General features: G+C 38.5%; 1 protein-coding gene across 2 annotated transcripts in view; it reads left to right on the top strand.

Annotated features, from left to right (window-relative positions):
* The first annotated feature begins 1,824 nt into the window (after window positions 1–1,824).
* vps54 (VPS54 subunit of GARP complex) overlaps window positions 1,825–27,399 on the top strand; it is a 51,861-nt gene continuing 26,286 nt past the window's right edge. For both annotated transcript variants that reach the window (XM_032562400.1, XM_032562399.1), the window contains exons 1-7: window positions 1,825–1,999; window positions 7,097–7,271; window positions 9,305–9,546; window positions 11,190–11,274; window positions 24,751–24,785; window positions 25,176–25,304; window positions 26,311–26,696. In XM_032562400.1, the coding sequence (XP_032418291.1) occupies window positions 7,127–7,271; window positions 9,305–9,546; window positions 11,190–11,274; window positions 24,751–24,785; window positions 25,176–25,304; window positions 26,311–26,696 (1,022 nt within the window). In that variant the 5' untranslated portion in view covers window positions 1,825–1,999; window positions 7,097–7,126. The remainder of the gene's footprint in view (window positions 2,000–7,096; window positions 7,272–9,304; window positions 9,547–11,189; window positions 11,275–24,750; window positions 24,786–25,175; window positions 25,305–26,310; window positions 26,697–27,399) is intronic.

Raw genomic sequence — 27,399 nt, 5'->3', positions numbered from 1 at the left:
CTAGCTGCCTCTTTATTTTTGATTAAAACAATTATAACACAAGTATTTTCTTTTCTTTTGGAAGAGTAATGAGTTATAGCCCAAACTTTCAGTTGTACCAACAAATCAAATGTAAGCAATGAAGAGTTTTGAATAGAAAACAGTCAAGTACACAACTTGAATTAGATCTTGAGTACTGTGCAAAATCTAAATAAATGTTAACATTTTATAATACTGATGTTTAAGAGTTTTGAACAAATGCATAAATCCCAAAACAACTTTTGTTGCCTGTCAATATAGTTAAAATACTGTTTTAATTGGACAATATTTTAAAGTTACAGAAGACTTTTTAATACCATATTGTTCATAGAAAGAAAAAAACACAAACTGAACTGAATTAAGTTTTTACTCAAGATCAGTGCAACATATTTTTACTCGAGTAAAAGTGAAAAGTGGCCATCCAAGAAATTACTCAAGTAAAAATGTATTTGGTTTAAAAGCTACTCAAGTACTGAGTTACTGATCTTAACATCCGAGTTGATATTTTAAAATGTTAAAGTTCAAATTCTGCACTCTAATAAAAATAAACAAATACAACATAACACATTCAGGCAAAAGAAAAATGTTTAGCATTTTTGGTTTGTTATTCATTTGCTGCATTTTTTTTGTTTGTTTTGTTTTAACTGTTTGCTTTTATATTGCTTGACTTTTTATTATTTGTCTGCTACTTGTCCTTTCAGTTACCCATACAGGATAAATAAAGTGATTCTATTCTATTCTGCGGTTGTGAGAAATTTTACTCAAGACTACTTATTCAAATAAAAGTAAAAAGTGAAGCAAAACTATCAAAGTAAATGTAACTAGTTACTACGCACCTCTTTAAACTTGTTTTAGTAGCGGTGCTTTGTTGTGTACACTTTCTGAATAAAACGTCTGAATTACCTAAGGAAGTCATCGAAGCTTGGTAACTACACTGCAAAAACACAAAATATTACCAAGTAATTTTGGTCTAGTTTATAGTGCAAATATTTTAGAACACTGGAAGTAAGAGAAAACTAACTTACAGGTAATTTTTTGTAAGATATGGAGGCATGTTTAAGTAAATAATTCCTTAATATTGATGAAACGCTACTTGCTCTATTGTCAGATAAATTAACTTATAACATGGGGAAAATGTCTTATAAGCGAAATAATCTTATGGAACAAGTACTTTTTCATCAATATTAAGTAATTATTTACTTAAAACAAGCCTCTACATTTAGCTAAAAAGTTACTTGTAAGTTAGAGTTGTTTTATTTTAAGTATACAAAGAAATTTACACTAGAAACTAGCCCAAAAATACTTTGTAAGATTTTGTGTTTTTGTAGTGTTGCTATTTATTTGATTCGGGTATTTTGGAGCAGATATGCCTCTAAAAACTGCATGACGCTAGCTCTTAAGGATTGGAGCTGAAGACCCCTGCTGTAAAGGTTGTGCCATTCCCAAACTTGAGCAGGTGATTGGTTATGCATATCATCTGGCAGTCATTTGTCGGCAGCGTGAAGAGGAGGGTGCTGAGTACACATCCCTGAGGAAAGCCCTTTCCTGTGTTCAGTGTAATAGTTCAGAATGTTTCAGTGGCAGCTTGTTGAGGAAAGGTCCTGCTACCAGTTAGAGATGGAGGTGTTGAAGTTGTTCTGATATAGTTTCTGAATTATTAATAGTATAGCAGTTGAATGTACAACAGTTTTAATATCCGTTTTGGTCCTGCTGATTAATTTAAAGTAATGGAATGGGTTCATAAGAGTAAATCAAGAAATTATGCTAGAAAATGTTTTGGCCAGCAGGTGGCAGCAGCAGCAGCCCTGCAGAGAGAAACTGAAGGAAAACAGCAGTTTTGCTTTGCTTCAGCAGTGCATGATGGTCGTTGTACCGGTGCTAGCTTGTTCTGTGTGAGTGTTTGTCATTTTCCTCGCAGTTCCTCCTGTGTTCCTGTAATGCTGAAGAGGAGAGATACCTGCTACTGCGCTTTACTAGACAGGTACGAACATGGCTGAGCTCCACAGTCACTGAACATTTTGTTTCGTGGTGTGTGTGTGTCTGGCTGGTTGCTCTTTTTAAGCCTGTTAGCATTAGCCAGTCTACGTGTAACTGCAGCTGATAGCATTAGCATTAGCTAGAGGCACAGGCAACAGATACTCTGCGCCGCTTCACCTTGTGATATCAAAAGTAAAAGTGGTTGCGTACGTCGTGTTTTTTGGTATTTTGTTTTAACTTCAGCTCTGGAAATAGTAATTTAACAAGCACAGGCGAATAAGAGAGCTTAGCTAAAGCTAGCTGGCTAGCTCCCGTCACTGTTGCTTTTTCTGAAGGGAGCCTCAACCATGATCTGACAGTTCAGCCCAGCAACACAAAATCTCAATAAAAAGTTAATTTTTACCTGGAAACATGTCAGTATTGTCCCCTACCGATCAGCCTCCCTCTGTCTATGCTAGCTGTAGGTCCCAATATGTTAATGTACATTTGATTTCTATTGCACTAAGTTACACTTAAGTGCTGCACAGTGAGAACAGCGTATTTCATAGGGCTAAATAAAACACACAGATATGATTAATGTAATTTAGCTTAAAATAGATTCAAGATCAAAATGGAACTTAAAATATCACATTTGATTTAATTAAAAGGACAAAAAGGCGATATTAGGAGCAGCACTTACATGAATTCGTAGATTAATTCAATTCAGTACAAAATACTTTCTTTATCACAAAGGGAAATTTAAATGTTATAACTCGTATTACCCCACATTGTTGAGAGTTGTTGTAGATTCTGATGGCTGTGGGCAGGAAGGATCTCCCATAGCAGTCTGTATTACAGCGGTTCTGAAATAGCCTCTGACTGAAGACACTCTGTTTTTCCTTCACTGTTGCGTCTCCAGTTCAGTCTGTTGTTCAGATGAACAATGAGCCGTTTATTCTCCTAAACCTCCACCATGTTTTCTCCCATGATGAAAATAGTTTGATCTAGTTCTCTTCCTCATTTTGTTGATATTTAAAATAAGATGATTGTTCCCACACCATGACACAAAGGGCTCCATCAGCCCTCTGCACTTCTTCTTCATGTCTGAATCACCTGACGACTGCAGAGGCGTCTCAGTACTTCTGCAGATGACAGGACTCTGACATGTGAAGTTTTGGTGTTGCAACAGAGAATGGATGTTCCTCTACTACTTTGTTTTTTTAATTTATTTTTAACATTCCTTATCTTAATATTGTACTTGTTTACAGTCCTAGTATACACATGATAAACCATAATATCACATCACACTCTGGATTAAACCAGTCCTAGTATTTTGATGTCCATCTGACCCAGAAGACGCAGAGATGAATATTTTTGTATTTATATTTTTTCCATCTATTTTATTTTACCTCTGATAATAATTTTGCCAATTTCTCTGGGAACTGAAATGTCAACATTTAAGGGACAATTAACTTCATTGTAGCAGCAGAATCTCTTCTTTGCCTCCAGAGATTTTTAGATGATTCTTCATGCATCGTGTTCAGAGATTTGCCACAGAGTCAGAAAAAGTGTGGACATTCGAGATGGAATATTTAAAAGAACTAGAGCTGCACAAAATAATGACTTGCAATCATTCTTCCAATATCTATGCTATTGCTAAGGACTTCTTGGATGCAGTGTTTGGTGCATTATCTTTGCTCCTTGTATGTATTTTACATGCATCTGCAATCTTCATGACAATAATGCTTATTTTTCCAGCTGCTTGGTCCTTCCTAGATGTATAGACTGAATATACTTGGACAAGTTTTGTAGAAAATTAAAGAAGCGGTTTGGACCTGAGTTAATTTAAATACCAGAGCCTGTGTGGGCTCAGAAACAACACTTTTTTAAACGGTTCTTTCTCACTATGAGGTGTTTGCTTCCTTTTTCTGCCCATTTGTTTAACTGAAACTAACATTAAAACTCCATCAACTGAGTCCCCTAAAGGTTCATTGATCATCTATTTAAACATTTAGGATATTCAGCAATGTTTTAACTAAGATTTTGAACTTTTACAAATGTCAGAACTATATGATCAGACATTAATATTTTTCTTAAATATACCAGTTTATGGTCTAATTATTCTCTCTTGGGGAAAAAAGGCAGGTGGAATCCCTAAGCATAATTTGCATAGATTTGAGAAATAAGAACTATTGGTTTTATTTGAGGTTTTAACTGTCTCCGATCTACTTGTTGCAGTAGATTTACATCAAAACCCCATTTATTACTCATCCATAATCTCTCTTTGCAGGACATGTTTTCTGTTTATGGACAGAAAGTGATGGAAGCTCTTGTTTCTGAAGGTTTTAATAAACAGAATTTATAAATATTCTCAATTTCAATCTCTGATTACTGACCAAAATCAATTAAAAATGTATGTCAAACTGTAATAAGTGTGGTATTGTAGCGCTTAACACTTTATTTGGTTCCTTAAAGTTTCATAAATCTGTGCCTGTCATGGGACTAGAGCTTCAACTAACGATTATTTTAGTAACTGATTGTTTTTTGATCGGATAAAAAAAAAATCACATTCTTCAGATTTTTCTTTTAAACACTTAATCCTCCTTTTGTAAAATTTTAAATTTAATGTGCGCTTGATCATTTGTAACAAAACAAAAAATCCCTAAAATCACAAAGTGAAAAGCTTGTTTCTTTCTGCTTGTCTTAACATCAGTATGGTGTAGCGCTGATGTTGTTATTGTTTGAGAAACTGATAATTGGGTAGCCAAAGGTGCTTAAGAGATTAAAAAATATATATTTTTTACATAATTTAAACCAGATGAAACTAAAACTATGCTACTTGAGAAGTTTTGGATAAAACATTTTTACAGACCAACGTTTTTTCTTCATGACACTTCGGAAGGATGAAAAATGTATAACTTTTTTTGTACAATTTTGGCTTAGTTTAAAAAAATTTTTTTTTTACTAAATTTCTGCCCAGTGAAGCTAAAATTAGGACTTTTAAGTAGATTGGGGTAAAAATATTTGTTTTGTTTTTTGGGGGGTTTTTTAGATGTAAAATCTATATTGTACATTTTTGGCTTTTTTTTAAAGTTTGTATGAGCTGAAGCTGAAATTAGGTTAATTAGTAGATCAGGGTAAAAAATTAAGTTTTTCTGGGGTTTTTTAGATGCAACATGTATATATTTTTGTACAGTTTCGGCTTAATTACGGCTATCACTTTGTTCTATGAGCAGATGGCCTTTTCTGGGTCTAAGCTCCAGCTAGCGATTAATCAATTACTCAATTTGTTTTTTAAAAATAATTCAATTTTAAATTTTGTCAGTTATTTCAACTGCCTCGTGTAATTATAACGTGATAAAAACAAGCCAAGCGAGTCTAAAGAATTATACTTTCAGATTGTTCGGACATTTGCATTCTAGTAGCTGTGATGGCAATAATAAGGTTCCATATGTTTCATGTAATCCTTTCGTCTGCGTGATGGGATTAGCAGCAGGGGGTCTTACGCCTCATCATCTAGTTAGAACTGTAACCGTCTGAACATCCCAACACTTTCTGTAGAAAATCACACAGGACAAAGAAAACTGCAGTGAGCTAAAGTGGGACCCCACTGGTACAACCGGTCCTGAAATGAGCCCAAACACCAGTAGTTACTATTAAACTACATCAGCTCGTGTTTCTACTCATAAAAAGCTGCAGGTGTGGAAGAAGTGGCAGATGAGACTTCATGTTGCTTGAATGCTGACTGGTGCAGCAGCGGCTGTGATTTGTGCAAACTGTAGCCTGAAGGCAAACATGAGCAGGTGTCACTTCCTTTTACTAAGATGTTCTGTCAACGTGACAAAAAACTCACAAGTGGAACCAAGTAAAGTGTCGAGTAGAAGTGAAAATGCATTCTGTGTTGATTTTTGCTTTGCTACATTGTGCGGTAGAAAAAAAATTGTTATACAGTTTAACATCTTAACGATTGATTACTTCAATAATTTAACTAATTTAGCAATCATTAGCTACAGTATACAGACTCAAAAATGCAATTTGATGAAAGAACAACATTCAGAGAAGTAATAAAGCCAAAACTTTACAAAACATTTGTACATTTAGCACATTTAGCACATTTAGTACATTTGTTTTAAAAACAATAAACAAAACATTTATAAATACTTTCTGCCCAAAACTCACCAGGTTCAAATTCTGTTTTTTTAATCTCCTATTAAGCACAGTTTGCTGTCCAGCTGTTATTCAATTAATGAAAAAATAATAATAATTTAAAAACCAGACCTACACAGTTTTGATGTCAAGCTGAGCAGAAAGAACGGAGCTTTTCACATGTTGATGGTAAAAGTATTTTTAAGCTGCAAATGCATCTTTTGTTACAAATGACCACGTTTTTTTTTAATCCCAGTCTACTCAGTTGATTTATTAGTTTCACCAAAAACATTATTCATTTTGCATATAAGATTAAAAAAAACAAACAACTGTTTTGGTCTGTACATACGTTTTATCCAAAGCTCCTCAAGTAGCAAAGATTTTGCTTCATTTGGTTCAAATTCTGTAAAAAAACAAAAAACTCTTAAGCACCTTTTGTTACCCAATTATTAATTTGATTTATCAAAATCAAACTAAATGAATGCTGTTGCTGCAATTTAGGCAATGTTTTTTTATTTAAAAAAAATGTTTAAATGCACCTTTTAATGTATAAAAATATATATATGAAAAATACAGAAAAAATCTGCTGGTTTCACCTGGTGCAAATTTACTAATTGTAATTATAATAATTAGTACATTATTTAAAAAATGTACTAATTATTAGATTTATATATCATTATATATAACTAAATATAGAATTTAATTATTTTATATATACAATTACATAAATAATTAAATCATAACATAATTCAATTATAAAATTATATAATTCAAAAATGATTAATTAATAATTGACTGATTAATTGATTAAAATTAATAGTTGCAGCCCTTCTAAAAATACTACAACAATGCTTAAATGGGTTGAATTTTCCTCGGATTCACACTTTAGTTTCTCCTGTCATTATGAATTTCTTAAAAAATGCTAAATTATTAGAGCCATAAACCTCCAAGTGTTTTTTCTTGTTGGGATTTCCAGCTAGCTTCCTGGGAGGCGAGTGCCAATGCCATGGCCTTCAGTAGCAGCTCCTCCCCAGTGCCTCGCCGTGCCGGTGGGGGCCGAGACGGGGTCCACCTGAAGGAGCGCGGCCTCTCCTCGCCTCGCACCCGGGGCATCCGCTCCCTGCCCGACGTTTGCCCCAAGGAGCCAACCGGTTAGCCGAAAAAACACAACTCTTCATCGTACTGAACTATTCTTACTACTTTTTTTGCATCTATTTGCACCTGAAGAACTGGGAAAAAGCAAGAAGTCTTCATCTGACTTCACTTAAAGTCTGTGACCACTTAAAGTTTTGTTTTATGGCTTAAAATTAGATGATTCTCTATACATTTTTTTCTTAACAAGTTATTAATATTCTTCTCTAATAAGCTGATGTAATTTCTTTTTTTAATAATCCTTTATGCCCAAATTAGAAAATTGGTGCAGAGTTTCACTTGCTAAAGTCGACCTAGTTACTCTTGTTTTCAGGTGTTTTTCTTTTTTTGAATTTCTGTTCTTTTGTTCTTTTTGAACATGTTTTCCCACTTGTAGACATAAAGTTGAAACCAGAAATTTACATACACAAAATGACCAAACGACTCTTGTTTCAGGTCAGTTAGAATTAAGATTATTTCTATTTGCTAAATGCCACAATAATGAGGATATTTATGTATTGATGTCTAAAGAATCAGAAGGATTACACTCTTTTCATGCAATGAAGGAAAGTCCAGATTATGATGATGTCATTGCTTTGGAAACTTCTGACAGGTTAATTAATGCATTAGTTAATTGGAGGCACACCTGAAACACACCGCTTTCTTTTTTGACACGATGGGAAAGTCGAAACAAATCAGGTGGTACAAAATGTGCAGATTGAGGATCAACAACCTGTTTGAGAAGGCTGGTTCTGTTCTGGGAATAAGTGTGGAACCTCTGCAGATGATTTGTCATAAAATCAAGAAAATTATCGACAACCCTCTTCACCTTCTTCGTAAGACTGCCTTCAGTCAGACGCTTCTTCAAATTCGCTGTAATACAGAGTGCTACAAGAGATCTTTCCTGCCAACAGCATCACTATCTACAATAACGCTTTGAAGAATTTGAATTAATGAGTTACAATGACATTTAATTATTCCTTTGGGATCAGTAAAGACTCGTACCGACATGGACTGAAAGGCCGCTCAGCGAGGAGGAAGCCTTTACACCAAAAGAACCGTGTCAGTGAACACAGAGCTTCGTTTTTGGTGTCATGTCCTAAAATGATCTGGTGAACCTAAAGTGGAAATGTTTGGGCATAATCATTACATCTGGGGAAAAACAGGAATGCTTTCACCATCCAAACTGTCAAGTGTGGAGGTGGCAGCATCATGCTGTGGGGCTGTTTTTTGCTGCAGGAGGAACTGGTGCTCTTCATAAACTAGATGGAATCTTAAGGAAAGAATTGAATGTGGATGCCATCTAAAAACTTCAGACAGGAAATTAAATCTCTGTCCAAATGGACAATGACCCAAAGCTTACAGCCAAACCGGCGACCCAGCAGCTTAATAACAATCTTTATTTTATAATTTTAAAAAAAGGTACATAAAGTATACAAGGAATGGTACACCATATAAAATAGTAACAGCAGCTGCCAGGGGTTATTCCAACATCAAATACATAAATTGAACTTGAATAGTACATGGAGTGTTTTAATTGCCTTACAATTGTTTGAAAGAGTAACTGAAAGTAGCTTAATGGGTCAATTTTAAAAGTCACAAAACAAGAAATTTTTCTATTGAATTTTAATGAATTAAAAAAATAATTTTCTTGAATAATTGTGGAAACCAATATTACCCCAACGTAAAACAACATTTTTATATATGTTACTTAAAAACAATAGAGTTGATGTTTTGGCGCAGACATCACAAAGCCCTGACCTGAATACTAGAGAGAACCGGTAGGCGGATCTGAAAAGGCAAGGCGGCCTACAAACCTGACCCAGTTACTCCGGTTCTGTCAGGACGAACACAGATGTATCTAAACTTCTGGTTTCGACTGTAAATGTGTCAAAAATAAACCTGTCGTTTGTTTTTATATTGATATTTTGCAGTAATCTTTAGTTTTTCTATGGAAAAAAAATGCTCTTTCCATTTATGGTTGTGAGAATCTTTGAGTTTTAATCCAGCATGAAATCCGGTCTGGATTCACTTTTGTGTGTCTGTTCTGCAGGTGAGGGGAGGGGTCTGCACAACGGTCCATCCGTGGTGGCGGAGCATGACCGGTGGACGGTGTACAGTTCAAAGGTCAACCTCCCCGCCGCGCTGAACGACCCGAGGCTGGCGAAACGAGAGTCTGACTTTTTTACCAAAACATGGGGGCTGGACTTCACAGAGATGGAGGTGATGCCATCTTTCCACCTGCCCAACATCTCCAGGGAACACTTTGGACCGTACTCGCAGGAAATGACTCAGGTAAACACTCAGCTTTGTTCTTCTGAGCTTCATTTTCCTCTGATTGGACACCTGGCTGCCTTTGCATCTGACAACAGCAAATACATTTTTGTGGCTACTGGTAAATTTAAAGAAATTAAGGCTCTCCCATATTTGTAGTCTGTTGTGGCTACAAGTTAATAGCAATGATAATGGTAATAATAAGGAAAATAACAATAATAAAAAAAATAACAAAGCAATAAAAATAATAAAGATGGTTCAGATTTGGTAAAGAAAATCTCCTATTAAACTTTTTTTTTTTGTTAAATTATTAATTGGTCAATCCAAAAAATAATCAACAGATCAGCTCTACACTGTATCAATAGGGCAAGCAAAAAGGCTGAGCTTCTCACATGTTGCTAGAAGTATTTATTTTATGTTTTGCTGCAGATGCATTCTTCGCTACAAGCATACACTAATTTCTCGCATATATGTGTCAAACTCAAGGCCCGGGGGCCAAATCTGGCCCGCCGTAGCTTTTTATGTGGCCCTCTAGATGCCAAATTACATCAACAAGTCTGTCCAGTTTGGTTTTCACAAATTATCAAAATTCACACAAAATTAACAGATCTCCGCTTTTTTATTTCTAATTTTACTGCAAATTGTTCTCAAAATTGGTGAAAAACATTGAGGTTAAGTGACTGCTGCCTTACTTGATGTCAAGTTAAAGTCCGTGATTGATGAGACAAGTATTAAAAAGTCACAGTTAACATCATGCATTAACGCAAATATAAAGATTCCTTACAAATATTTTTAAATTAGTATCACAAAATATGTGATTTTGATTACAAAAAGCCACAAAAACAGTCACAAAATCCTGGAGCTACAACTATTTACAAATATTTTAACTGTTAAATGGATTTTATCAATATATTCTGGCACAACCGGCCCTTTAAGAACATTCAGATTTTTGATTTGGCATAAAATGAGTTTGACACTCCTGCATTAGAGGATTGCTCTGTTATTGCATTTTAGGCAATAAAATCTTTTCTTATTTTGAAAAGTAAATATTTTTATTTCTAATATAGTATAACATAAGCTTACGTGGTTAAATGAGAATCTGCAGAGAGTAATTTTTATTCCTTTTTAAATCAGGTTAATTTTCAGAACAGTTGCTAAAATAATTGTTTTTGCATTCCTAAATTTAAACAGCGATTTAAACTTAGTAAATTTTACCTTCAGCCCCATTTCTTTAAATGATATAAAAATAATAAACTGCTCTTTGCCAATAACAAAAACCCTTCAGACATTTTAGGAGTGAAAGAAATTTTTATTTTTGCTCCTCATGCTAGTGGTTTAATTATTTGCAGTCAGCTTCATGTAGCTGTAAAAGGAAATTATTTTGACCTTTTTTGCTTTTAATAGAAATTCTTTTTTTACTTCAACATTTTCTTTCCATTAGTCATCTAGTTTAGAGGGAATCGTGTCACAAACCACCAGCTTGTTTATTATTTCCCCAATTTGGTTTCAGAATGATAAACTTTACAGCTGCTGACGTTTCTGTTTCCTTCCTCCTGCTGCATGAAGTTTTATTACTCTTAATCTGGCTGACGGTTTTTTCTCGTTTTTGTTTAGACTGGATCTGAAATGTCTAATCTATTTTCTATGTATGCTGTTATTTTTAGAGAGAACGAATCCATGAACGCTGCAAGACGATCTGTCCCAATAAAGATGATGTGGATGCAGTTTCCAGTATCACCACCAACCACGGTATGAATTATTCACTCGCTGTTGCAGAAACTCTCCCTCTGTTTGCTTCCTCTATAAACCAATCAATGAAAAATTATGCTGCTTTCAACGCAGTGTTGCACAACACAGCATGAACAATATAGAGACTAAAGACGACAAAATAACTGAGGATATTTTATACAAGCAGAATGTAATGTGGGTTTAAATTAACTGCAGGAGAAACTTATTCTTAGTCTGTCACAATAAATCAACTGCTATATAATTTCCATTCTGATTTTTTTGTTTGTTTTGATTTTTGAAGGACTGCTTTGTCTACAGTACATGTGTCAAACTCAAGCCACAGGGGCCAAATCTGGCCCACCGTAGCTTTTTATGAGGCCCTCTAGACTCTAAAGTGACGCATAAATAGAACCGTCAAGATAACGGTGTGCTTAAATATTGTTTTATCAATTAATTTTATTCTTTTACTGCCAAATTGCATCAATTAGTCACTTCAGTTTCTTGTGAATTATTGTGGAAGTTCATGCAAAATCAACAAGTCCCTGCACTTTTTCACGCTAATGCATAACTGTGAATTTATTCCAGATTTTTTTGCAAAAAAAGGTGAAAAACGTTGGATCTAAATGATGGTTTACTCCCACCTGCAGGAGGCAGTATTTATTACTTCTACTGAACACCTTCCTCAGCCTTACTAGATGTCGAGTTATAATCCATAATTATACAGCGAGTCATAAAAAGTCTCATTTACGATCATAGAAAAGTTCAAGTATTGCTAAATTACCAGAAACACTTTTTATTGCAAACAAATCACAAAAATAAACGCAAAATCATGAAGGAACTGAAAAGATGTTCAATATAATTTAATTTTAACAATTTATTTATATTTTAACAAGTTTTATCAATACATTCTGGCAGAACTGGCCCTTTAAGAACATTTATGATTTTGATTTGACCCAAAAGGAAAATGAGTTTGACATCCCTGGTCAACAGAGACGCTGTTGTCCATTTAATGATCTTTGCTTGCTATGATTGATAAGAGGGATTGAGATCACTCTCTGTAATCTGATTTGCTGGAAATGTTATCCTGTTGCAGTTTTTCCCCTTATCTGCCTTCATAAGCATCTTAAGGATGAGTGGTTACAACGATCACTGAGCTCAACAATTTAGTTTTCTTTTTCCAAGTACAAAAAGTGATTTTATTAGTTTGGCACCAACGCACCGACTCTCCCTGCTTCTGTTTAAACACCGTAAATGTTGGAATAAATAAGATGGAAAAGATCCGGTAGTATGACACAAAACTGCAGAACTGGCCAGATGGATGGCGAGCTATGAGACCAGGCCTAGAGCCAAGGAAAGAATTCACCTGTTGGTGATTAAGGACTGTTTACTTCTCCTACCCAGCCGGTAGGAGAATCCTACAAAGGACTCTGCTCCTTCTTTGATTGGACTTTCATTTACCCAAGACGTGAATCAAGCTCCGGATACTCGCCTTGTTGGTGAGCCTGATTGATCCCCATTCGGGGTGGATGGACTAAGGGGGGGTGTGAGATGAACTTTAACTTTGGGACCGATTAATTAATTAGTTTTTTTGTCATTTGTTGTTTTTTTTCCCTTGTATTTTTCTTTTTTTTATTTCATTGTTTTTTTTCCCCTTTCTTTCATGCCTATGTTTCATATCCCAATGTGTGGTTGTAAATATGTAAATATAATATTCACATTGCAAATACAAAATACTCGCAGCTGCAAAACTCTAGCCTACCTGCTTTTTTTTTGAGTCGCACCTACTCTTCTGAAAAAGGGAAGAAAACCTAGCCTGTCTACTTGGTTAAAAGCTATTTTATATTGAATAACAATTCAGTTATTGTCAAATATGCTACATACATTTGTGGCGAGCTAGCCAGGAGCAGTTGTACAGAAGCTGGATTGTTGCAGTTGCTAGTTGTTGCTAATATGGATGTTTTGGTGAAATGTGGGGTTAAAATACCTAACGCAGTGTTGATTAGATATGCAACGAACTCAGAGACTGATAATGAAGTGGCTGATTTTCTGACTGGATATGGGTCAATGGAAAAGTTCGAATTCATAACTGATTCTGACTCAGATTTTTATAACTGCATAATTTTTGAGTTTTCATCAGGGAGTGCTTTGGAGAGGCTGCGTAAAATCTTGCCTTACTCGTATGTTTGCCAAACTAAAAAAGTTACTTATGAAATTGAAGAGCTGTCAGTAGTTTGCTCTGAGTTAGAGACTAAACTAAAAACTGAAACGTATCTGAGTGAAATGAAAACTGTGGCTAAACTCACAGGTCAGGATTACACAGATGTCTTCAGGCGTGTAATGTCTCTGCTGGGCCAATCCATCACTGAACTTTGTCCAGTCCCATCTTCTTTGAAGACTTCCCCAGAAGAAGAGGATTTGGCCATGGCTGCTTCCCTTACATCAAAGATGGCAACCAAGGGTGGCATGCATCTTAAACCAGAAGATGTCGCTGCAGAGGATGGGGAGTCGCCACACGTTCAACCTGATCCTACAGCACGTTATACATCACATCCATCTTCATGATGAGACCCCATTTAAACATCGTGCTCGCCCTATCCATCCAAATGATATTGAGGCTGTTCGAAATCATTTGCGAGCTCTTTTGGAGACGGGGGTAATAAGAGAATCTGAGTCACCATTCTCTTCACCAATTGTAGTTGTTCGAAAGAAGAGTGGTGATGTTCGGCTTTGTATAGATTATAGAAAGTTGAACCTACAAACAGTGAAGGATGCTTATGCATTACCAAATTTGGAAGAGTCATTTTCAGCTCTTACTGGTTCATGCTGGTTCAGTGTTCTTGATCTGAAGTCAGGATATTATCAGATAGAAATGGAAGAAGGTGATAAGCCTAAAACTGCATTTGTGACTCCACTTGGGTTTTGGGAATTTAATAGAATGCCCCAAGGTGTGACTAATGCACCCAGTACTTTTCAACGCCTTATGGAGAGATGCATGGGTGATTTGCATTTAAAAGAAGTTTTAGTCTTCTTGGATGATTTGATTATATTCTCTGACACTTTAGAAGAGCATGAGAGTAGGTTGATAAGAGTGCTGCATCGGCTTAGAGATTATGGCCTTAAACTATCACCACAGAAATGTAAGTTTTTCCAAACTTCTGTGCGTTATTTAGGCCATGTAGTTTCTGAACATGGGGTTGAAACAGATCCAGAAAAGATAAGTGCTTTAAAATCCTGGCCAGTTCCACAAACTTTAAAAGAACTGCGATCATTTCTTGGATTTGCGGGTTATTATCGCAGGTTCATAAATGGCTACGCTGCTATTGCTAAGCCTCTAAATGACCTGACAAGGGGATATTCTCCTGTGCGCAAACGTGTCAGTAAAACAACTATCACGCTGAAAAACCATGATGCAAAACAACCTTTTAATGAAAGGTGGACTGAACAGTGTCAATCTGCTTTTGAAACATTGATTGACAGACTGACTACAGCCCCAGTACTTGGTTTTGCTAACCCAAGTCATCCTTACATTCTGCATACAGACGCCAGCACCACTGGGCTTGGAGCTGCTCTTTATCAAGAACAAGAGGGGAAGCTACGAGTTATAGCATATGCTAGCCGAGGGTTGTCTGCCAGTGAAGCTAGATATCCAGCCCATAAATTGGAATTTTTAGCTTTAAAATGGAGCGTAACTGAAAAATTTCATGATTATCTTTATGGCTCCAGTTTCACTGTTGTTACTGATAACAATCCGTTAACCTATGTCTTAACCTCTGCTAAACTTGATGCTGCTAGTCATCGATGGCTTGCTGCACTGTCTACATATGATTTTAAATTGCAGTACCGTGCAGGCAGTCAAAACAGAGATGCTGATGCCCTCTCCAGGAGACCACATCCCCAGACACCTGACCCACAAAGAGAATGGGCTATGGTGCAACAGTTCATCACGACCCATATGAATGAAATGGAGGATGCTACAGAACTTACCTTAGATGTGATCAGAGCCATTTGTCACAGTTGTCTACTGAGAGGCCAAAGTCCAGATGGTCCTTTGGAGAGAAACATTACTTTAGTGGAAACTGTGAGTATGACCCCTACAGTTCTCCCTGACTTGTACATGGATGAGAACCAGGGGTTGCCAGTCCTTCCATCACTGTCCTTTTATGACATCAGGGAGAAACAGAGAGCTGATCCTGTTTTGAGAGAAGTTATTCATCAGCTTGAAACAGGAGAGGAAATCCCTCCAACTGTCAGGGCTGAGCTTCCTGATCTTCCTTTGGTGATGAGAGAATGGAAACGCCTTGAACTAAAAGATGACATCTTATATAGAAGAAGGCAGGATGGTGAGGTCCTATCATTTCAACTTGTGTTGCCAGAGAAATACCGTTCTATTGTGCTTTCAAGCCTTCATGATGATATGGGGCACATGGGGATTGAAAGAACACTTGACCTTGTAAGAGCTAGGTTTTTCTGGCCACGCATGTCTGTAGATGTAGAAACCAAGATTAAAACATGCAGTCGCTGCATTCGCCGGAAAGCGTTGCCAGAACGAGCTGCACCATTGGTGAATATCCAGACCAGCCGGCCCCTTGAACTCCTGTGCATGGATTATCTATCGATTGAACCTGATAAAAGCAACACTAAAAACATTCTTGTCCTCACAGACCATTTTACTAAGTACGCTATGGCTTTTCCAACAGCCAATCAAAAAGCAAAGACTGTTGCAAAATGTCTGTGGGAGAATTTTGTTGTGCATTATGGGTTTCCTGAGCGGTTGCACACGGACCAAGGGCCTGATTTCGAGTCTCACCTCATTAAAGAGCTCTGCAACATTGCTGGCATTAAAAAGTCACACACCACGCCATACCATCCCCGTGGAAATCCTGTTGAAAGGTTCAATAGAACTTTGCTCAATATGTTGGGTACTTTGGAGCCAGAGCAGAAAACTAGGTGGAAAGAGTATGTCAAGCCACTTGTTCATGCTTATAATTGCACCCGCAATGAGGTTACAGGTTTTACTCCATATGAGTTGATGTTTGGTCGCTGTCCAAGACTTCCTGTTGACATAGCTTTCAACTTGCCTGTCAGAGATTCGTCATCCCAATCGCATTCTCAGTATGTGCAGAACCTCCGTTCTCGGCTGAAGGAAAGTTTTCAGCTAGCTTCTAAAAATGCAGAAAAGATGGCAAGAAGAAACAAGATTCGTTTTGATCAGAGAGTGAAACCAGCAAGTCTTGATGAAGGTGATAGAGTATTAGTCCGAAATGTGAAGTTGAGAGGCAAGCATAAACTGGAGGATAAGTGGGAGACAAACATCTATGTGGTGGTTGGTCGTGTGGGTGAGCTTCCTGTGTATATTGTAAGACCAGAAACGGATCCCTCTGGAGGGACCAGGACTCTGCACCGTGACCTTCTTCTCCCTTGTGGATTTCTTCCTCAGGCTGAAGTTGACCCACCAGTTTCCACACCGGCTCACAGGCCACAGACCCGCAGTCTACAAGAACCAGTGGAAGAATTGGAGGAAAGCCCAGATGAGGAGGATGAGGACTGGAGGGCATCTCGGTTTTCAGTTTTACCAACTGTGAAGGTCAGTGTTGAGGGGACATGCCCTACCCAGCCCATGAACAGAATTCCAGTTCCAGAGATGGAAAGAGAGAATTCTTCACCCGATGTGGACAAGTCGTCTCTACTGTCTGATGCTATGGATCCACTTCCAGTCTTGGAAAAAGTTCCTTCACAAGATCAGATGGACCCGGGAAATTCACCTGAACTTGAACGTGTTCCGGAGCTAAGCCCATCTGAAGATCTGGAGAGCCATGGCCCGGTAGAGACATCACCAAATTCGGCCATACCAGCATCATATTCCACAGAATCACCTATAGATGCTCATCAGGCTAGTGACGGTTTAAAGGCTGAACAGTCAATTCGTCGGTCTAGTCGAGAGCCAAAACCAATTAAGCGCTTTCAGTATGCTACTTTAGGAAATCCTTTAATTTCTGTAGTGCAAAATCTTTTACACAGTCTAGCTACTGCTTATGGTGAAATGGTTGCTGAATTTGGTGATGTCTCTACCGGGCCATGGCTCTCCAGATCTTCAGATGGGCTTAGCTCCGGAACACGTTCAAGTTCAGGTGAATTTCCCGGGTCCATCTGATCTTGTGAAGGAACTTTTTCCAAGACTGGAAGTGGATCCATAGCATCAGACAGTAGAGACGACTTGTCCACATCGGGTGAAGAATTCTCTCTTTCCATCTCTGGAACTGGAATTCTGTTCATGGGCTGGGTAGGGCATGTCCCCTCAACACTGACCTTCACAGTTGGTAAAACTGAAAACCGAGATGCCCTCCAGTCCTCATCCTCCTCATCTGGGCTTTCCTCCAATTCTTCCACTGGTTCTTGTAGACTGCGGGTCTGTGGCCTGTGAGCCGGTGTGGAAACTGGTGGGTCAACTTCAGCCTGAGGAAGAAATCCACAAGGGAGAAGAAGGTCACGGTGCAGAGTCCTGGTCCCTCCAGAGGGATCCGTTTCTGGTCTTACAATATACACAGGAAGCTCACCCACACGACCAACCACCACATAGATGTTTGTCTCCCACTTATCCTCCAGTTTATGCTTGCCTCTCAACTTCACATTTCGGACTAATACTCTATCACCTTCATCAAGACTTGCTGGTTTCACTCTCTGATCAAAACGAATCTTGTTTCTTCTTGCCATCTTTTCTGCATTTTTAGAAGCTAGCTGAAAACTTTCCTTCAGCCGAGAACGGAGGTTCTGCACATACTGAGAATGCGATTGGGATGACGAATCTCTGACAGGCAAGTTGAAAGCTATGTCAACAGGAAGTCTTGGACAGCGACCAAACATCAACTCATATGGAGTAAAACCTGTAACCTCATTGCGGGTGCAATTATAAGCATGAACAAGTGGCTTGACATACTCTTTCCACCTAGTTTTCTGCTCTGGCTCCAAAGTACCCAACATATTGAGCAAAGTTCTATTGAACCTTTCAACAGGATTTCCACGGGGATGGTATGGCGTGGTGTGTGACTTTTTAATGCCAGCAATGTTGCAGAGCTCTTTAATGAGGTGAGACTCGAAATCAGGCCCTTGGTCCGTGTGCAACCGCTCAGGAAACCCATAATGCACAACAAAATTCTCCCACAGACATTTTGCAACAGTCTTTGCTTTTTGATTGGCTGTTGGAAAAGCCATAGCGTACTTAGTAAAATGGTCTGTGAGGACAAGAATGTTTTTAGTGTTGCTTTTATCAGGTTCAATCGATAGATAATCCATGCACAGGAGTTCAAGGGGCCGGCTGGTCTGGATATTCACCAATGGTGCAGCTCGTTCTGGCAACGCTTTCCGGCGAATGCAGCGACTGCATGTTTTAATCTTGGTTTCTACATCTACAGACATGCGTGGCCAGAAAAACCTAGCTCTTACAAGGTCAAGTGTTCTTTCAATCCCCATGTGCCCCATATCATCATGAAGGCTTGAAAGCACAATAGAACGGTATTTCTCTGGCAACACAAGTTGAAATGATAGGACCTCACCATCCTGCCTTCTTCTATATAAGATGTCATCTTTTAGTTCAAGGCGTTTCCATTCTCTCATCACCAAAGGAAGATCAGGAAGCTCAGCCCTGACAGTTGGAGGGATTTCCTCTCCTGTTTCAAGCTGATGAATAACTTCTCTCAAAACAGGATCAGCTCTCTGTTTCTCCCTGATGTCATAAAAGGACAGTGATGGAAGGACTGGCAACCCCTGGTTCTCATCCATGTACAAGTCAGGGAGAACTGTAGGGGTCATACTCACAGTTTCCACTAAAGTAATGTTTCTCTCCAAAGGACCATCTGGACTTTGGCCTCTCAGTAGACAACTGTGACAAATGGCTCTGATCACATCTAAGGTAAGTTCTGTAGCATCCTCCATTTCATTCATATGGGTCGTGATGAACTGTTGCACCATAGCCCATTCTCTTTGTGGGTCAGGTGTCTGGGGATGTGGTCTCCTGGAGAGGGCATCAGCATCTCTGTTTTGACTGCCTGCACGGTACTGCAATTTAAAATCATATGTAGACAGTGCAGCAAGCCATCGATGACTAGCAGCATCAAGTTTAGCAGAGGTTAAGACATAGGTTAACGGATTGTTATCAGTAACAACAGTGAAACTGGAGCCATAAAGATAATCATGAAATTTTTCAGTTACGCTCCATTTTAAAGCTAAAAATTCCAATTTATGGGCTGGATATCTAGCTTCACTGGCAGACAACCCTCGGCTAGCATATGCTATAACTCGTAGCTTCCCCTCTTGTTCTTGATAAAGAGCAGCTCCAAGCCCAGTGGTGCTGGCGTCTGTATGCAGAATGTAAGGATGACTTGGGTTAGCAAAACCAAGTACTGGGGCTGTAGTCAGTCTGTCAATCAATGTTTCAAAAGCAGATTGACACTGTTCAGTCCACCTTTCATTAAAAGGTTGTTTTGCATCATGGTTTTTCAGCGTGATAGTTGTTTTACTGACACGTTTGCGCACAGGAGAATATCCCCTTGTCAGGTCATTTAGAGGCTTAGCAATAGCAGCGTAGCCATTTATGAACCTGCGATAATAACCCGCAAATCCAAGAAATGATCGCAGTTCTTTTAAAGTTTGTGGAACTGGCCAGGATTTTAAAGCACTTATCTTTTCTGGATCTGTTTCAACCCCATGTTCAGAAACTACATGGCCTAAATAACGCACAGAAGTTTGGAAAAACTTACATTTCTGTGGTGATAGTTTAAGGCCATAATCTCTAAGCCGATGCAGCACTCTTATCAACCTACTCTCATGCTCTTCTAAAGTGTCAGAGAATATAATCAAATCATCCAAGAAGACTAAAACTTCTTTTAAATGCAAATCACCCATGCATCTCTCCATAAGGCGTTGAAAAGTACTGGGTGCATTAGTCACACCTTGGGGCATTCTATTAAATTCCCAAAACCCAAGTGGAGTCACAAATGCAGTTTTAGGCTTATCACCTTCTTCCATTTCTATCTGATAATATCCTGACTTCAGATCAAGAACACTGAACCAGCATGAACCAGTAAGAGCTGAAAATGACTCTTCCAAATTTGGTAATGCATAAGCATCCTTCACTGTTTGTAGGTTCAACTTTCTATAATCTATACAAAGCCGAACATCACCACTCTTCTTTCGAACAACTACAATTGGTGAAGAGAATGGTGACTCAGATTCTCTTATTACCCCCGTTTCCAAAAGATCTCGCAAATGATTTCGAACAGCCTCAATATCATTTGGATGGATAGGGCGAGCACGATGTTTAAATGGGGTCTCATCATGAAGATGGATGTGATGTTTCACCCGATCAGTACATCCAAAGTCAAGGTCATGATGAGAAAACACTTCTGGCATTTCTTTGAGTTTAGCAATAACGCGTTCTTTCCAATCAGGAGGAATCGGAGAATTTCCAAATTCAAACGGGAGATCAACTTTGTCAGTGTTCCTGGGCTGCACATTACAGCAGGAAACCTCAGAAAGGAGCTGGGGTGACACTGTAATTTCTGCAATAATAGCAGGCGGTGACAATGTTATATTCTGTTTTGACTCATTTGTGATAACCACTGGGATCTTATGAGGCGTATGTTTGGGCAATGACACCAGACAACTTTTCACACACAATCCTCCCGGCAAAGGAGTAGATGGCTGCTCAACTAATGCCCAACTGCTAACCGGCAGCAAGCTGGTACGGGCGTAGCCTTCTAGAACCCTGGTATGGCCTGCTGAAATAAATACAGGTGACTCACTATCTAATGCTACATCACATACACTGGGTTCTTGGGTCTGCTGATGACGTAACTGAAGCAGCTTGAGAACAGCTTTATAGCAATACTTGGCTGGGCTAAAGCTAACATGTTCATCTTTCAGATGTTTGTCATACAATGAATCAAGCGTGTTCATTCCTATCAGAACTTGGGACTGAGTTCCACTTTTAACATCTGGAACCACAAGTGCCAGAGTACAAACATCCAGATCAGTACCAATAAACTCTTTGGGAAAAATGACTATCATTTCTATATACCCCAAGTATGGGACAGCTTGGCCTGCAGCTCCCTCCACTTGTAATAGCTCACTTAATGGTTTCACAGGTTGATGAGAAAAATACTGATTATAAAATGAAACTGGTATTGTGGTAACTTGGGATCCTGTATCTAACAGGCATTGAACTTGCTGACCAGCTATTATTACTTGACCAGTACATTTTGAACCAATCAACCCTTGTGGCAATTCTGCAGCCTCAGGAGTTACATGAGACAACTTGGTGCATCTTATAGGTGTCTGCTTAGTGGGACTTTGCTGGTCCTCTGCAGTTCCCGTTCGCCCCTCAACGAGAACCTGATTCAGTTTAACGACAGGGCACTATACGAGTTCATTTTCTGCCACTTCTTCTGCTTTTCCATCAACTGTTTCTTTTTAGCAGCAACCAATGAAGGATTAGGAGGGTTGTCACACTTGGGTTTTATATGTCCATCTTCCCCACAGTTGTAGCAGTAACCTGGCTTGGGTGATGAAGCTGCTTTTTTGTGAGAGGGTTGAGATGTACTTTTACTAGTTTGTGGGGTCTGATTGAACTTAGCAACATGCATAGATTTTGGCAAAACAGCCGGGTTCTGACCAGACTGAACACTTGTAAAAGCAGCCAACTGTTTTTGTACATCAGCCAACTGTTTGGCAAGTTCTTTGGTGATAGTCGTCAAATTATCATAAGCACTCTGTTCTTCAACTGGTGCACAAGCATGATGTAAATGTACACTAGCCCTGGGTTTACTGGAGCCAAGGTGCTGTTTCATACGCTGAGCTTTGGCAGCTTCTCTGTCTTCTTCTGTTCTGAGCAACAACAACAATTCTGCAAAAGACGGTGGTTTTGACTTGCGCTGCTTAAGTTGGAGCTCAGAAATTAAGGTGTTATCCCAACATCCACGACAGAATTGATTCAGCAGATGCTTTTCAAAATCAGCAGCCAATACTCCACCCCTCCGTAAGGCATGGTTTAGAGTCACTTGCAAGCGTTGTAAATAAACTGATGGCTTTTCACCTGCATCTTGAAACTGCTCCATAAATTTTGCATAAAGTTCATCGCCATCTTGGACTGTTCCATAGGCAGAATCCAAGATTCTGAGGTAAATTAAAGGAGGAGCATCCGGTTGAAGATGTTTAACCATGTCTGCAGCTGGTGGTAATAAGCTGTCAAATATCCTTCTAGAACGCTGTAGTTCTGATACAACAGGGTCTTTTAACAGTAGGTCAACACTAGATCGCCAAGTTTCATAGTCTGTTTCATGTTGTGGTCTTGGAGTTCGACCAGAAAATGATCTAAGTTTCAATGAGGACATGTGCATTGCATTGTCATCACTTTTCATGATGTGCTCAACCACATACCTCTGGACTCCAGGTGGGTTGATATCTGATAAAGACATGGCTGGAAAAGGTCCAGAAGGACGTGACGTATAACGTGCTGTAGGATCAGGTTGAACGTGTGGCGACTCCCCATCCTCTGCAGCGACATCTTCTGGTTTAAGATGAATACCACCCTTGGTTGCCATCTTTGATGTAAGGGAAGCAGCCATGGCCAAATCCTCTTCTTCTGGGGAAGTCTTCAAAGAAGATGGGACTGGACAAAGTTCAGTGATGGATTGGCCCAGCAGAGACATTACACGCCTGAAGACATCTGTGTAATCCTGACCTGTGAGTTTAGCCACAGTTTTCATTTCACTCAGATACGTTTCAGTTTTTAGTTTAGTCTCTAACTCAGAGCAAACTACTGACAGCTCTTCAATTTCATAAGTAACTTTTTTAGTTTGGCAAACATACGAGTAAGGCAAGATTTTACGCAGCCTCTCCAAAGCACTCCCTGATGAAAACTCAAAAATTATGCAGTTATAAAAATCTGAGTCAGAATCAGTTATGAATTCGAACTTTTCCATTGACCCATATCCAGTCAGAAAATCAGCCACTTCATTATCAGTCTCTGAGTTCGTTGCATATCTAATCAACACTGCGTTAGGTATTTTAACCCCACATTTCACCAAAACATCCATATTAGCAACAACTAGCAACTGCAACAATCCAGCTTCTGTACAACTGCTCCTGGCTAGCTCGCCACAAATGTATGTAGCATATTTGAAAATAACTGAATTGTTATTCAATATAAAATAGCTTTTAACCAAGTAGACAGGCTAGGTTTTCTTCCCTTTTTCAGAAGAGTAGGTGCGACTCAAAAAAAGAGCAGGTAGGCTAGAGTTTTGCAGCTGCGAGTATTTTGTATTTGCAATGTGAATATTATATTTACATATTTACAACCACACATTTGGGATATGAAACATAGGCATGAAAGAAAGGGGAAAAAAAACAATGAAATAAAAAAAAGAAAAATACAAGGGAAAAAAAACAACAAACGACAAAAAAACTAATTAATTAATCGGTCCCAAAGTTAAAGTTCATCTCACACCCCCCCTTAGTCCATCCACCCCGAATGGGGATCAATCAGGCTCACCAACAAGGCGAGTATCCGGAGCTTGATTCACATCTTGGGTAAATGAAAGTCCAATCAAAGAAGGAGCAGAGTCCTTTGTAGGATTCTCCTACCGGCTGGGTAGGAGAAGTAAACAGTCCTTAATCACCAACAGGTGAATTCTTTCCTTGGCTCTAGGCCTGGTCTCATAGCTCGCCATCCATCTGGCCAGTTCTGCAGTTTTGTGTCATACTACCGGATCTTTTCCATCTCCCTTTCCGGCTCACAATAATGGGCTCCTGCCAGCTCTGCTCCTTCCGACGCGATCTCACCTTCATGCCTTTCGCTCCAGCTAATATACCGAGCCAATAAACTGCGACGGTACACGTGACCCCAATACTTAGCCACGATTGGCTAAATAATCTCGCGAGAATCACTCCTAAGGTTATTAAAACATCGCGAGATTTAAGGCTAAAAGGCAAAAGTAGAAAATCAGAGGACATGAAGGTTTAAGATGACACTTAGGTTACATTTCTTTTAACTACTTTAGATTAAACTGTTCTTAATTGGAATGTGAAACAGTTTAGTATTTTTGAATTTTTTATTTTATTTTTTTTTAAAGAAAAGTTAATTAAATTTCTTAATTGAAGGCGCTGCAATGGCTTCGTCAAAGGTCCAAACCTAAAACGGGTTGGATGAGGTTTTAAGGAAGGCGGCGCATAACAAATATGGTGACAAATTTACAGAAAAAATATCAGTTTTGTTTTTTCCTTTTAAAATTTATTAGAAGTTCCTTCACTTTGAGTAATCTGTACACTAAGTGAACTGTTTCTACACGTGGTGGAAAAGTAGGAGCCGCTTCAGATTAATGTCGGATGGGATGTTGTTTATTTTTAAATTTGTTTGGACAATAAATCCCTGATTTATTCTTGGTTTTTAAATAACTGAATAATAGACTTTTTTCTTGTTTTTTTTGTTTGTTTGTTTTCCTGCAGACAAATCCAGAGCCGAGCTCGAACAAGTTCCAAAGGTGAAACCTCATCTTTATTTTCTGCTGCTTGCACTTTATGCAAGTTTATGACAGATTATAAAACGTAATGTCTAAAATGTAACATTTAACCAGATGCCATTTAAGGAGTGGCATGGTTTTAGGAGAATTATGTTAATTCTTAAATAAAAAATGTACGGTATATACGTTTTGCTCAAGTTTTGCTTAGTTGCTGATCTGAATATGTTTTTTTTACTTGTTTATATATTATTGATGTTTTGTTGTTGCCTAAAACTGGATATTTTTACCTTCACTGCCTACAGAATTATATTTTGGAGGATGTTATCATATAAATAATGGTTTAATTCAAGTAAATCAGTGGAAAAAGCTGAGTACAATAGGCTTTGTGCAATAACCTGACCTGTTTTTCAGATTTTTATGAGGCCAGAGTTTGCTTTGGAGGATCCAGCTACCTTCAACATGGTCCTGCCTTGGTCACACTTCCACAGCGCGGGAGGGAAAAGCAGAGACGTCGCTTCCTCCAAGCTGCTGCAGGAAAAGGTGAAACATGCAGGCCATTCAGAAGACGAAACGCGTTCAACATTTCCTGATGCAGTATGGGGCCAGACTAAGATTTTTTTTTCTTCTTCTTTTTTAATTCCGAGAATAAAGTCACGATAATCCGACAATGATATCATATTAGCAGAAAGTTAATATGATGAAGACAGTTGCATAAACACTAGAAAATAGTTGCATTAATGAGAGAAAATCTTCAATATCAGGATGTGACATGATCAACTCTTCTAGTCTGACTCTTTCTTCGACATAAACCATTGTTTACACAAATTCCTGCTACTGGTTTGATGCTGATGTGTTAAAAGATGGATTATTTTCTTATTTGTAAAACTGATGCCGTAGCATAAGACACTCAACATCCCTTATTTTAATACTTTTTGTGTGTGTAGAAGTTGCCGTAAAATTACTACTTCATTCACTATTTTGACTTAATTCAGCAATTATTTCAACTTTATAAATTTTTTTTTATCGTACTATGATTATTTTTGTCTGATAATATTGTATTTTTCCTTGTATCATTATAACTTTACTCATGACATTATGACTTTTTCTCACCACATTCTTGAAGTATTTTGACTTTTTATTTTTGGAATTTTGCCCCGTTTTCTCATTACTGCAACTTTATTCTGGTAATATTACAACTTTACTCTGCTAAATTTGTGATTTTAAGAGTTTATTCTTGTATTATTATGACTTTATTCTTGTAATTTTCTTGTTTTTAGTTTTTTTTTTTGTTTTCTTTCCTTATCTTGGCCCTATTACTCTATCGTGGATAACAAAAAGTCTCATTTTATGGCACCACAATGTTCAGCTTAAAGGAAGAGTACACATTTTTATTGTTTTCTTTTTTCCCTTTCAGGAGAATTAAAACATATTTTCAGTTTGGCAAAATTTCCGTTTGTACCCTTTTTTCTGGAACTAATCAGCAATAAAAATCCCTTTAGGTTGAATTTTCTCCAGTATTGATGTTGATTTAACTTCCTTCCTCCAGCTGAGCCACTACCTGGACGTAGTGGAGGTCAGCATCGCTCGGCAGATCTCTCTGCGCTCCGAGGCGTTTTTCCACGCCATGTCCTCTCAGCACGAGCTGCAGGACCGGCTGCAGGAGACGCAGCAGGCGGTGGCCATCCTGCGGGGCCGCACCGACGCCATGGACCGCGTCATGTGCCAGGGGCCGCTTCGGGCCCTCCGCATCGCGCTGACTCGCAACAACTGCGTGAAGCTGCACAACAAGCTAAAGCTGATGGCGGCGGTGCATCAGACGCAGCCCACCGTGCAGTTGCTGCTCTCCACCTCAGAGTTTGTTGGAGCGCTGGAGCTGATCGCCACCACCAAGGAGGTGCTGCAGCAGGAGCTGCAGGGAATCCACAGCTTCAGGTAGGAAGGAGCTTCCTGTGTCCTTCATAGTGCAGCAGCTATAAGTGACAGAAGCTTTTTCTTATTCTGGATCAGTGATTGATGGTTAATCTTGTTGACCGACTAACAATGGATAAGCGGCCATTTCCTCAAAATGGCAGCTGAATTTTCTCTTGTATAAAGTGGGCAAAATTTTCATATGCTAAAAAAAAGTCATTACATTTTTCTGTATTAAATACTGTCTGACTAAAAGAAAATTATGATTTTCTCACATTAATAAACGTAAGCATTTATAACAGGAACCTCTTAGGTTACTGAATAAAAAATGAAAAGAATGAAATATATGAAACACTTAATCCCCCATGAACAGAGAGATATTCATACAGACATAGACTGTAGTTGCTCTTGAAAGAAAGTTTAATCTTCGCTCCATATAGTAAGTTAACTCATGGCCGCTTTCAAACTCAACCTTGCGTATTCATTTTCCATCATGTTAAAATTTTTTTGCATTATCCCTTCAGCTTTTCTGACATCCTCACCTTCGCAGCACATCAGTCATTTTTATTTGAGAAGTTGATGTTGCGCCAGCGTGCAGCTCGGCTGAATAAAGCGCTATTATGATGAAACTTAAGGAACTTGTCAAGTCTTTATATTTCAAAATAAAACCGAATGAAGTGCATTTTTTGTCCCACACCAGACTGTTTTTTGCTGTTTTTCTTTTCCT

This window comes from Xiphophorus hellerii, chromosome 5 (assembly GCF_003331165.1).
Source record: "Xiphophorus hellerii strain 12219 chromosome 5, Xiphophorus_hellerii-4.1, whole genome shotgun sequence".
Taxonomy (NCBI): domain Eukaryota; kingdom Metazoa; phylum Chordata; class Actinopteri; order Cyprinodontiformes; family Poeciliidae; genus Xiphophorus; species Xiphophorus hellerii.
This window is presented reverse-complemented; position numbering and strand designations above follow the sequence as displayed.